Source organism: Capricornis sumatraensis, chromosome 4 (genome assembly GCF_032405125.1).
Source record: "Capricornis sumatraensis isolate serow.1 chromosome 4, serow.2, whole genome shotgun sequence".
NCBI lineage: Eukaryota > Metazoa > Chordata > Mammalia > Artiodactyla > Bovidae > Capricornis > Capricornis sumatraensis.
The window spans coordinates 147820812-147834157 of record NC_091072.1 but is presented as its reverse complement, the minus strand read 5'-3'; the positions used below and the strand labels follow the sequence as shown (position 1 = coordinate 147834157).

The 13346-nt window shown below is 52.2% G+C and overlaps 1 protein-coding gene across 1 annotated transcript; it reads right to left on the bottom strand.

Moving 5' to 3' along the window:
• Positions 1-1427: 1427 nt before the first annotated feature.
• On the bottom strand, positions 1428-2528 carry LPAR5 (lysophosphatidic acid receptor 5). The gene has a single exon (XM_068969781.1). The coding sequence runs from the start codon at positions 2517-2519 to the stop codon at positions 1428-1430; it is 1092 nt and encodes a 363-aa protein (XP_068825882.1). The 5' UTR covers positions 2520-2528.
• Between the last annotated feature and the right edge of the window lie 10818 nt (positions 2529-13346).

Below are 13346 nucleotides of genomic sequence, written 5' to 3'. Positions count from 1 at the left end.
CACAAACTCTAATACTTCAGTACAGGTATCGTTCTAAAGCATGATCTGGGGATGGATTCTTTGAGAAAGTCTGTGGTGCTGGAGAAGACTCTTGAGGGTCCCTTGGACTGCAAGGAGATCCAACCAGTCCATTCTGAAGGAGATCAACCCTGGGATTTCTTTGGAAGGAATGATGCTAAAGCTGAAGCTCCAGTACTTTGGCCATCTCATGCGAAGAGTTGACTCATTGGAAAAGACTGATGCTGGGAGGGATTGGGGGCAGGAGAAGGGGACGACCGAGGATGAGATGGCTGGATGGCATCACGGATTCGATGGACGTGAGTCTGAGTGAACTCCGGGAGATGGTGATGGACAAGGAGGCCTGGCGTGGTGCAATTCATGGGGTTGCAAAGAGTCAGACACGACTGAGCGACTGAACTGAACTGAACTAAACTATTTTCATAATAATACTACTAAGCTGTTATTTGTCCTTTTCACTCATTCTCTCACAAGGAGATAAAATTTCCCAGAGGCTTCGTAACACTGTTGCTCTCACGGCTACTGGAATGTGTGCTTGCGAATTTCTGCTTTTAAAGTTATTCATTTTTATTTCTAGTATGGTTAAGTATCAAAAAAACACAGTAAAAGCAAAAGTTCTTTGGAATGCTCCATGTTTAAGAATGTAAAATGGTCTGAGACCAACAAGTCTGAGAACTGTTACTTTAGAACAAGAATGTTCTCCTTATTGTATTATAGGTGAAGCAGCAGACGGGGAGCCAAGTGGAGTGGGAAGAACTGAGGACTTAGAATGGAAGAGATCTTGAAGGGGGAAAGCAGGACCTAGAAAGGGGAATAGGGACCAAGAACTTGGAGGGAAAACTCCTCTAACTCAATTTTGCCCTGCCCCCAACTATCCATGCTGGGTGTCAGGTCTAAATTGTTTCAAGTCACTAGACAAGAAGGAAACCAAATCAGTGAGCATCCAATAGGCTTTTGTATTATTAATATTATGCCTCAGTGCTGGGCAGGCGCAGCCTCCTAAGATTCCCTAAGTCTGCTGTGGTCGGTCTAAAGGCAGGACACCCATCTTCTGCTCCATCTACCAGCTGTGGGCCGCGTTTCCTGCCCGCCAAGGGCATTTCATCCAGTCTCTTGCCTCTACATGGGCAGGTTCACAGCAACACTTTCTAGGGGCTGGAGAAGGGGTCCTCCCCGGCTCACCATCACCCCCAGTTAAAGACATTTTCAGCGGCGCTCTTCCTACTGCGCTCCCCTGGGCGCCACACTTAGTTCTCTTCTGCATCCGCGAGCGGGTGCTGCCACTCCTAAATCCCAGCGCCCACCCTTCCGGCCCCCGGTGCACACCCCAGCGTGTCTGAGAGTGCTAGAGGCGAGGGGGGGAGGGGGGGGAGAGCGGGGACCGTGCTCTGGCACGAACGACTGTGGGTTCAGAAGGACGAATCCTCGTGGGACGGGGTGAAGGATGACCGGGGATCGGAGGGCTGGAGCTGCCCCTGGCTGGCTGTGGTCAGAGCAGAGGCGTGGGCAGTCTCGGTAAGCGGTTCGGCGAGCGGCTCCTGAGCCCCTTTGGCGGCCAAGGTCCTGCCCCGGAGCGGGGCGCTCAGGCCGCGCAGGGTGTTGCGGAAGCCCTCGGCGCTGAAGTAGTACACGAGCGGATCGAGCACGCAGTTGGCACCGGCCAGCAGCACCATGACCATCAGCACCCGGCGCACCTTCTTGCGCGCTACGGAGCTGGCGGGCACCACCTCACCGCGTAGCAGCCCGTACACGGCCAGCGTGGCGTTGTAGGGCACGAAGCACAGCAGGAAGATGACCAGGCTCGCCAGCAGGAGGCGCACCGTCTTCCGCCGCCGCTGGCTCCGCGTGGCGTCGGGCCGCGCCAGGGTCCAGAAGACGCGGCCCGACGAGTAGACCACGGCCGCCAGGGGCAGCAGGAAGCCCAACGCCTCGGCCAGCAGCAAGAGCGGCAGTAGGCTGCCCTTCCATAGCTCGTCGCTGAAGCTCTCGAAGCACAGGAACACGTCGCGGCCGTCTCTGGAGCAGGACGAGGGCTGGTGCGCCAGGATGGTGGGTACGGCGAACACCAGGATGAGCGCCCAGACGCCCAAGCAGAGCAGCCGCGCCACGCGGGGCCGCCGCAGGTGGCGCAGCCGCAGCGGGTGCACGATGGCGGCGTAGCGGTCCACGTTGATGAGCGTCAGGAAGATGCAGCTGCCGTACATGTTCATCTGGAAGACGGCGCCCGCCAGCTGGCACAGAAAGTCCGGGAAGGGCCAGTAGTGCCGCGCGTAGTAGGACAGGCGCAAGGGCAGCGAGAGGGTGAAGAGCAGGTCGCTGGCCGCCAGGTTGCACATGTATACGCTCACCACCGAGTGCACGCGCAGCGCGCGCAGGAATACCCAGAGGGCCAGCGCGTTGAGGGGGAGCCCGGCCGCCAGCACCACGCTGTAGACCACCAGATGCAAATGATGGGTGGGCTGGTAGTCCGGGCACTCGTTGGCCGAGGAGTTGGCTTGCATCGTACTACTGTGCGCCGAGGAGCTAGGCTGGGGGCATCAGGGGGCGCACCCACGTCCTAGCATCTCCAGTCTCCGGGGCCGGGGCCTGGGGGCTGCACAGAGAGCCCCAGAGCAAACGGAGGTTCAGCATGGGCGTGTGGGTTGTGGTTGCAAGGCAGTCGGCTTGGGGGAAGGTGGGGAGCAGTGGGATGCCTTTGGTCACAGCCTCATCGGCAGTGGAGACCTGAAACAGGAGGGAAGCCAGAAGTCAAGATACTGCAAGGAAGGGCTTGAAGACACAAATGTTATGGAGCTGAACTCCCTAGCCTCTTGAGACCTTTTTCAGCCTCAGATCTTTCCCCTACCTTCCTTCTGTGTCCAGAACAGCTTTCTGCACCCGGCTCCATGGCACAGTGTTAAATGCACAGGCTCTGGAGTCAGACTTGCCTACAAATAAATCTGTGCCTTTGTCCTCGTGTGCCTTAGCTATTTCCCTGGTGGTCCAGTGGCTAAGACTCAGAGCTCCCAACGCAGGGTTCAATCCCTGGTGAGGGAACTAGAGCCTACATGCTGCAACCAAGAGCTTGCATGCCGCAACTAAGACCCTGCACAGCCAAATAAATAAATATTTTTTTTTTAAGGAAAGAAAACTGTCTTAATATCTCTACCCCTCATTTTCCTTACCTGGAAAACAAGAAAGAAAGGAGAAGGGTTCCTACTTCACAAGGTCATTAGACTCAACGAGTCGATATATATGAAATGCTTTGGTTACTGTTATCTGCTAATATCTCTCCCTTTCTTCTACAAATGCTTCCTGGGACTTTAGAAGGTTTCAGGCATGTTCACAGCAGTGAACAAAACAAAGGCCTTGCCCCCACCTATTTTCCAATCCACTGAAAGGAGACAGATGATAAAGTATTGGTAAATAGATATTGGCCTCCTTGGGTGGATGGCTCAAGGGTAAAGAATCTACCTGCAATGCAGAAACCACAGCAGATATGGTTCAATTACTGGGTCCAGAAGATCCCCTGGAGAAGGTAATGGCAACCCACTCCAGTATTCTTGCCGGGGAAATCCCATGGACAGAGGAGCCTGGCAGACTACAGTCCACAGCATCGCAAAGTTGGACATGACTAAATGACTTAGCACACACATACGCACACCAATAGCTCTTATGGCAGGTGGTGAGAAGAACTGTGGAGCCCCTCCCCTGGCACCAGCCTGTTCTGCTTGCTCCCCACTATCTAAAGAATAAAGTTCAAACTCCCAAGTACAGGATGAAATCCCAGCCTCATCTCTGCTGTTGCTCTTGTGTGGGCTGGCTTTGTGGTCAGAGTGACCCGGTCCAGCTGGATGGTTCGGCCTTGCTCACTCTCAGTTTCTTCATTTGTAAAATGGGGACAGTAATAGAATGGGGGTCCCATAGGCTGATGGCACACCTCAGCACAGTGCTGCCAGGTGGAGGAAGGCCTTGTGGGTTGAACTTCTCTGGGTGCTTCCCTGCAGAGTCTGACTCGGATGTTTCCTAGTAAGGGTTCTATGATGAGATGGTGGTTTGGTCCTAAGGGCTTGAAGGGGGCGCTTAGCCCAGAGAAGGTGGCAGTGAGGCCAGGAAGTACTGTGGGCTCTGATAAGACTGCCCGAAAGGGCAGACCACAGCCGCTGCCATCCTCAGGCAAAGGCTGGCAGATGAAGGGTGTGGCCAGAGGTAGCGGAGTCAGAAGACAAGACTTGGTCTCAAGTCCTTCCTTAATGCCAGAAGGCCACAGAAGCGACCCCTCCATTGTGATCCCCACATGCTATTTTGTGTCTATTGTAAAATATACAGAACTTTAAAAATTTACCATTGTGACCATCTTTAAGAGTACAATTCAGTGACATTAAGTACAATCGCAGCACTGTGTAACCATTGCCACTATTTCTGAAACTTTTTTATCATCCCAAACAACAACTTCAGCAATAACTACTCATCCCCTTTCCCGCCCTCTCCTGGCAACCTCTATTCTACTTTCTGTCCGTGTAAATTTGCCTATTCTAGACCCCTCCTCTGAATGGAAACGTAGAATTTCCGTCCTTTTGTGTCTGGGTTATTTCACTTAGCTTAAAGTTTTCAAGGTCCCTCCATGTTATAGACTGTATCAGAGTTACAGTCTTTTATGGCTGAATAATATTTTCCTGAGCTTCCCAAGTGGGTCATTGGTACAGAACCTGCCTGCCAATGCAGGAGATGCAGGTTTGACTCCTGAGTCGGGAAGATCCCCTCCCTGGATGAGGAAATGGCAACCCACTTCAGTATTCTTGCCTGGAAAATCCCATGGACAGGGGAGCCTGGTGGGCTATAGTCCATGGGGTCTCAAAGAGTCGGACACAATTAAACAACTAAACAACAAAAACAAATATTTTCCCATATAAACACCACATTTTGCTCATCCGTTCATTTGTTGATGGTGACTTGGGTTTTCCCATCTTTTGGATATTGTGGGTAATGGTAATGAACATGTGTGGCCACGTGCCGACTTAGGGATCTTAAGGAAAGAAGTTATCTGAAGACCCTGAGCCATTATCCCAACATACTGAACCTACTCCTTTCAGTAAGAACCACTTAAATCCTTACATGGAACAAAGTTGTAAACCTAATTGTCATATGTTTTCTAGTGTGTTTTTTGCTCATTTTTTTGTTCTCCCTCCAACCAGTGGTTGTAGACTCCAGCAGTTTAAGACCTGTAAGAAACACAGCACAAGAATAAAGAAACATTTCCCCTACGAAATACCAATTTCATCAACGAAAATAATGCTGGATGGGTCTTAAACATGTGGAAAAGCAAGTAACACCAGTTCTCTTCCTAAAGTGTGCCCACCTCCCATGATCCTTTGCTCCAGTCATGCCAAACTAGTGATAACTCTGCAAATACTTGACATCTCGCGTGCTGTCTCTTCAACCTGGATTGCCCTTTCTCTCCTTCTCTGACTGGTAAACTCAGTCACTTCTCAGGGCCCCATGATGCCTTTCCTGACTCCCCCCCTCCCACCAAACAGGCATAGTCCCCTCTTTGGTGTCTCCCCAGCACTTTGGATGCAGGTCAGCTCTTCCTACTCAGGCTGTCATGAGCTGCTCTTGGTCTGCTCCTCCTACTCACCCGTGAACTCCTTGAGGGAGGGCCAGTGGACTGTGACTTACTCATCTTTGTAGCCCCAGCCCCTCCCTCTATAAATGTTGAGTCAAAAATAATAGCTGCCTCACTGATCGTTCACCATCTCCTTGGGTGCCTTCTAAGTGCAAGCTCTAATCCTCCCAGCAGCCCTTGGAGGTCAATGTTTCTCTTGATTTTTACTCAAAAGTGGTCAGTGAGCAGTGAAATCAGGACCCAAACCCAGGACGTCTCACCTCCAAAGTCCAAGCTGCCTCCAATAAGAATGGGTGGGTGGGTATGAGCTGGATGCTGCACCTAACTTTTATTGCTGCCTAGATGAAATCTGTGCCCATAGGTGAATGCTTTTACTTCCTCCTTTGTCCAATAGAAATATGTACTGTTTAATAACCCACTTCCTTCTTTCTCCCGCTTCAAACACTGGCAGCACAGACTCATCTCACACACAGATATGCCTCCTGATGATCTCCCCTTACCTACTGAAACGGTATTCTGCTTTCAGCTCCTCAGGTCATGTCCTGTGTATTCGTCCCATTTCCCCAACCAGATGATAAGGTCCTAGTCGCTCAGTCGTGTCCGACTCTTTGCGACCCCATGGACTGTAGCCCACCAGGCTTCTCTGTCCATGGGATTCTCCAGGCAAGAATCGTGGTCCTAGGGTGGGGATTAAACCTTTTACAGCTTTCTTCCCAAGCTCACTCACACTTCAGACTTTCCACTCAGCAGGCCCTTGTGATAGTCACTGGCTGCCTGGCAGGAAATCTTCCCTCTGCCCCCCATGTCCATCCAGCCTGTAATCCTGTTATAATATTTCATGTATCATTCCAGCCTCTTCTTATCACATTCCTGACTATCTCTTCCGCATGTACAACTCAGTGAAAAGCATCTCCCTTTGGAGAGCTTTGCTTGGAAACTGCTTGTAATAAAACTTCTGTAACAGTTTATGGCTGCAATTTTTGTTGCTGTTTAGTCCCTAAGTCGTGTCTGGCTCTTTGCGATCCCATGGACTGTAGCCCGCCAGGCTCCTCTGTCCATGGGATTTCCCAGGCAAGAATGCTGGAGTGGGTTGCCATTTCCTCATCTAGGGAGGGAATCTTCCCAACACAGGGATCAAACCCAGAGCTCCAGTATCTCCTGTATTGCAGGCAGATTCTTTACCGCTGAGCCACCTGGGAAGCCCATAGCTACAATTATAATAACATTTTATCATTCTTAACCATTCTTTGGAGAATCAATAGCTCCTTACAACTAGGATGAATGAATGAGTGAATGGATAACTCTTTTCCAAGAATCCCAAATCTCTTAGCACTTCCCTCATGGCTCAGTGGTAAAGAGTCAGCCTGCAAAACACAGGAGACACTGGAGACCTGGGTTCGATCCCTAGGTCAGGAAGATCCCCTGGAGAAGTAAATAGCAGCTCCAGTATTCTTGCCTGGAGAATCTCATGGACAGAGGAGCCTGTTGGGCTACAGTCCATGGAGTGGCAGAGAGTTGGGCAGGATTGAGTGACTAAGCACACTGCACACAAGGCTCTCATCAACAACACTGCCATGTTAGTGAGACCAGAATGTTTAGCTGCACTAAAAGGTCGGAAAAGGCGATGGCACCCCACTCCAATACTCTTGCCTGGAGAATCCCATGGACGGAGGAGCCTGGTAGGCTGCAGTCCATGAGGTCGCTAAGATTCGGACACAACTGAGCGACTTCACTTTCACTTTCATGCACTGGAGAAGGAAATGGCAACCCACTTCAGTGTTCTTGCTTGGAGAATCCCAGGGACAGGGGAGATGGTGGGCTGCTGTCTATGGGGTGGCACAGAGTTGGACACGACTGAAGTGACTTAGCCGCAGCAGCAGCACTAACAGGTGGAGTTAGGAATTCTTCAGAGATGCTCTCTCCTTCCTCCATTCCAAAGCCGAGAAGCCCTTGGGTTGATGTCTCAAAAACCCACCCCTCTCCAACAGACTCACACAGAATGGGCTAAGCTGAGCATTGAGAGCTGCCAGGCCCCTGCCCTGGTCCCCCACCCCATCTGCTTGCTTCCCTGGGGCTCCCTGTCAGAGGAATTGAATGGGCACGGTGCCAGGCCAGATGGCAGAGATGGGAAAAACTGCCAAAAAGGAGGCAAACAGGAAATGGAAGGAGGGCTCTAGGTGTGGGGAAGGGACAGCAAGGCCCTCTTCTCTGTCCTGCCATCAGCAAGAGGTCAGGTGGGGGGTGGGGGGCAAAGAAACACCAGCAGCCCCAGAAGAGCAGAAACACCGGGACATCATTTCACCAGGGAGAAGGGGAACCTGGAGGCCCACACAGGCTCAGCAACCTCAGCATGCCCAGAGGTCACGTGAGCACACAGCTGCACTCACGTGCAAGGCCACAGGCAGGTAAGAGTGCACCAAGGGATGGGCACACAAGATTACTAGTAACATACAGATCAGTGTGTAACACGTGTGTGTGTGCACAGAGCCTCAGACAGCCAAGCCAGGGGAGGAGGGCAGACTTTGGGACAGCATCCTTAGATGGACAGACAGACGGGCAGCTTCAGGGGTGCACGCACATGCGTGCAGATGGCCACAAGCAGATCCCTGCCCCCAAGACACTGAGAGGCAAAGAGAGGCCTGGGGACTGCCCCTCCGGCATCCTGGCCCCCTCCACCCCATGCACAGACCAGAATATGTGCAGTCATTCTCCTCCTCACCTTCTCCGTCTCAGCTTGCCATGAGCACACCCAGGACCCAGATCCCTGTGTCCCTGGGGCCTCTGGGACCGGCCCCACTGCCCTCTGAGCTGGGCTGGGCACCACGCTTTGCTGAGATAAGTCAGCGGGGCAGGGCTATTTTCTGCTCTGGCAGGAAGTGAGAATGGAGGATAAAAGTGGACAGAAGGCTAGGTCATGATCTTTCCCTTCCTCTCCTCCACACAACTGGCCCGTGGCGTCCACCCTTCTGGCGCCTGACCAGGGATGCAGAGGGGAGCTGAACAGAAGGGAGGTGGGTGATTTGGGACACTGATGGGGGCAGGGAGGGAAGACAGAGTCCTCCAGCTTCCTCCTGTCTGCTACCCTCCCCATGGCTTCCTGTCCCCCTTCCCCCTTGCTATCCCTACCTCTCCAAATATCCACCAAAGGCCTTGCTCTCATCACCTCTTCTCCTTTGGAATCTACACCCTTCAGAAATTTGGAAAGTGGGAATCTCCAGTCTCTTCATCCTTCTTGCCCCAGAGGACCAGCTCTAAATAGCTCTGGCCTACTTTTAGATTTGGGCAGTCAAAAGCCCATCAGCGTGTCTCCCCACCCCCACCACACACACTGTGCCGCCAGACCTGGGTAGCTAACTGAACCCACTTCCTCTCCTGCCGCACCCTGGTAGCCATGAGAAGATGCAATCTCTACCCACAGACACGTGTGATTATGCAGACTCTGAAGGCCTATATGTTCAGATTCCCCAGACGGATGGAAACTATACTGAGCGTCCAGCAGAAGGATGATGAAGTCTAAAGGCTTTAGGAAAGTCTCTGTCCCAGGGATGCTCTGGAACACAGATGAATCCTGCCCATCAGCTTGTCCTGGGTCTGGGGAGTCTGTGAAAGTGACTAATAGTCGCTCAGTCTTGTCTGACTCTTTGCGACCCCAGGGACTGTAGCTGGCCAGGCTCCTCCGTCCATGGAAGTCTACAGGCAAGAATACTGGAGTGGGTAGCTGTTCCCTTCTCCAGGGGATCTTCCTGATTCAGGGATCGAACCTGGGTCTCCCGCATTGCAGGCTGATTGGGGCAGTCTGTAAAGTGGAGATAGTACCAGGTCACCTGGTTGAGTGGATGGCCTCCTCCTGACCCAGGGGTCATGGTCTTCCCCTCCACGTGTCCTGTCTAACCTCCATCCTCCTTCCTCTCTGGTCCAGGCCTGCTCTGCTTTCTGTAGCCCAGATCCTGCTCCAGCCTCTCCCCACCCTTCCCCTCTTGGCCTCTCTTTCAGCTCTTCCAACATCATCCTGCATCTTTTCCCTTTCTCTATTCTCACCCCATCTCTCCTTTCTAGGAAAAGGCCAAAAGTTCAAAGATTAGTTGCCCGGTCAGTGGCTGTCACCTCCCCACCTGCATACATTTCTCCACCCTGCTGTCAAGAGCCGGAAAAACAGGAAACAAAGTCCCGATCACTCAGGACTCAAAGGGGATCAACTCTCGGCAGCCCTGTGCTCTTGGTGGTCCTTGCTTTGGGACTTGGCTGGGTCCCACAGACTCATAGAAACCTCAGGAAGCCTTTGGATTCATGGACCTGGCCCTGCCCTTGGGCAGCACTGAGTGTGTGCGGTGTGGAGCTGTCAAGCCTCTGCGGTCCCTCCCCTGGGGCCTGGGCTTGGGAGGCTTCTGAGCTGCTGGGGTGCATGCTGAGGGCACCAGACAGGGACACAGCCGGGCTCTGTGGTCTCTGGGTGGCCAGGAGGTGAAGCTCAAGGGTTGAAAGTTTCTGCTTCTGTCTCAACACAACACTTGCCTCAGGTCCCCTTCGGCGACAACCTCAGATCACCCTGAAGGGACCAGAGATGCAACCTGATGGGAGGGCCCCTTCCCATCAAGGAGGCCCCCACAAACAGGGAACAGCCGCCCTCAGTGATGTGACACACAGGTGTCAGGGATTCCGCTTTGATCCCTGATCTGGGAAGATCCCATGTGCCTCATGGCAACTAAGCCCCTAAGCCGCAACTACTGAAGCTCCACACACCTAGAGCCCATGCTCTGAAACAAGAGAAGCCACCACAATGAGAAGCCCATGCGCCACAACTAGAAAGTAGCCCCCACTCTCTGGAACTAGAGAAAAGCCCGTGTGTAGCAAAGAAAGCTCAGCACAAACAAAAATATATAAATAAATACATATTAAAACAAAAACAAAAGAAGGCCCTGCACACCCTCAAATATCACCCCCACCCTGACCCTGTGCCCAGTATCTGAAATTTTATCCACTGCATGACACTCCTGGACCACATTCTACCAGACCTGGCAGGACACTGGAGACGTCTGGCCCAAACGTCTCATAAAGAAAATGCCCTGGGTGAAGGCAGTGTCTCTCAGGCGCCTCTAAGATATTGGATTTGGCTGGGAAGGTCCCTATGAAGGCAGGTCTGTGCCTTGAACCCACTCTGGAGTTTAATCAGGTCAGGTCACTGTCACCAGCAGAGGCCTGGCTCTTGAGTGGGCGTTGGACATTGTCTTATCTGAGAATGGGAGAGGGTTGGAAACCATCCTCAGAGGGCCCTCTTTCCTCAGTGGCCCTGGGACCCAGAGTTCAGCATGAGAGTAAGTGAAAGGGAAGACCCAGCCTCCAGGACAGACAGGCCTAGGGGCTGGCTTCATGCTCTAGGGCACGTCGCCTGTTTGCGGTCTGCCTGCCTGAGGTCGTCCCTTTGAGCTCTTTATTCAAAAAGATTTCTCCAGGCCCAGGGCCCCCTCTCACCTCCACTCCCACCCACCTCCCCCAGTTCTGAAGGAGGGGTGCTTTCCTTGTGCCCCTGTGAGATTCAGTCCCATCTGTGAGGTCCCCTTACCTGTGCTCGTCGGTGTGGCTCACCGCTCTCCTGAGCTGGCTTCTGCCTGCTCTGGGCCAGGCCGGGCTGGTAGGGCCTGCTCCCGGCGGTGGGACACACCCACCTCAGCAGATCTCAGCAGATCCCAGCACTTGGCACTCTGCACACACCCGCACCCAACCCCAAGACAGCGGGCAGGGAGAGAGACAGAGGAGGAAGCTGTGACCTCAGTGCCTTCACAGTTTGGCCAGAGAAGAAACCCCAGCAGAAAATGTCACTTAATGCAGCCAGAACCCTCACCCACTAATGCCCTCTCACCACCCATCCCTCTCACACCCTTTGTAGTTTCCGGGAAGCCTAGCTGTCACACCCAGTACTGCAGATTCCAAATTACTAACCCCCAGCCTCTTGCTGTCCTGCCGGTTCCCCCTGGCTGTCTGTCTCTTCTGGGTTCCAGCAGATGGTTTTGCTCTTGTCACAGGTGGCTTATACCTCCCTCTGTGTGTTTGTGGGGGAGGGGGAGCAGGACTCAGATGACAACCCCTAGTCTTCGTAGCCTGGGCTGAGCCCCCTGTCTTCCAGATCAGTAGAGCCAGGCATGTTGTCTGCACTCAGTGCAAAAAAAAAAAAAAAAACAAGCTTTGAGCCCTAGGTGAAAAAGGACATTGTGATTGAATGAGTATGGGAAACACTAAGTCGAACAGGTTTCTCTACTACAGGGTTTCTCCTAAAAGCTTGACCACATGTTGATAATAAAAGCTGGGTGACGGGGGCATTGAGGGTACATTGCGAGAGTGTTAGTTGCTCAGTCTTGTCTGACTCTTTGCAATCCCATGGACTGTAGCCCACCAGGCTCCTTCTTCCATGGGAGTCTCCAGACAAGAATACTGGAGTGGGTAACCATTCCCTTCCCCAGAGGGTCTTCCCAGCCCAGGGGTCAAAACTGGGTCTCCTGCACTGCAGGCAGATTCTTCATCGTCTGAGTCACCAGGGTTGCATTATTCTATATTTGTGCATGCTTGAGCTTTTCCATAACATTTTCTGTTAAATGCTATATAGTTACCCACACGTGTGTGTCTCCAGAATATGTTTTGGGAGATCTGTTATTATTTTTTTTTTTTGAAAGATTTTGTAACATGGATCATTTTTATAAAGTTTTATTGAATTTTTTACAATACTGTTTCTGTTTTTTATGTTTTTGTTTTTTTCTGGCATGTTGAGATCTTAGCTTCCTGAACAGGGCTCAAATCCATACCCCATGCCACTGGGAAGGCAAAGTCTTAATCACTGAACAGCGAGGGAAGTCCCCCATGTTATTTTTTTAAACTTTTTTAAAAAGTTGATATGTTGTGTTTTCATTTTTATTCAGTTCAAGAAATTTTCTTTTTCCTTTTTTTTTGGCCACATGGCATGTGGGATCTCGTTTCTCCGACCAGGGATCAAACCTGCGCCCCCCTACATTGGAAGCATGGAGTCTTAACTACTCGACCACCCGCTAAATCCTGATCCCATGTTATTAAAGGCTGATGCTGGAGTCACATCTCCATGCACGCTGTCATGACGTGGCTCCCCCACATTTGGACCATTGGGCGCATGACTGGATGTCAGAGCAAGGGCTTCCAGCCCAGTTGCCTCCTCCCTCCTATAAATGGCAAATTCTGCCGTACTGCCTGGGGCTGGCCCCCCCTGGACATAGTCTCATTCAGATGACCCTCCAGAGGGACAGTCCTACACTCACATCTGAGATCATGGGATCAGAGCTTCAGAAATGGAGACACACATGCCCTCGTGGCCCACACGGTCCCCCAAGACACCAGCCATGACTTCTTCTGACTTCTTAGTCTTCTCCTGGCACAGGATTGCTTCCCTGAGAACCACCCCCAGGGTTCCCTTACCGACAGATGGCTCCATAAGTGCCAGGGGTTGGAGGACTGACTCCCTGGGGGCAGGGGGTGGGCAGACCCAGGAGGGGATCACAACTAAACCAGGCCACACAAGTTAAAAAGAAACATTTTATGTACAGACATCCTTTAAGGTGGGCAGAGTTCTCATCACCGACCTCTCTGGGACCGGTGCCCCAACCCAAAGGACACATGATTCAGGCCAAGTAAGAGACAACCTAGGGTCTGAAAGCAATAGACAGTGTGGGAAGGTGTAGCGGGTGGGGAGAGGACAGAGTCCAGC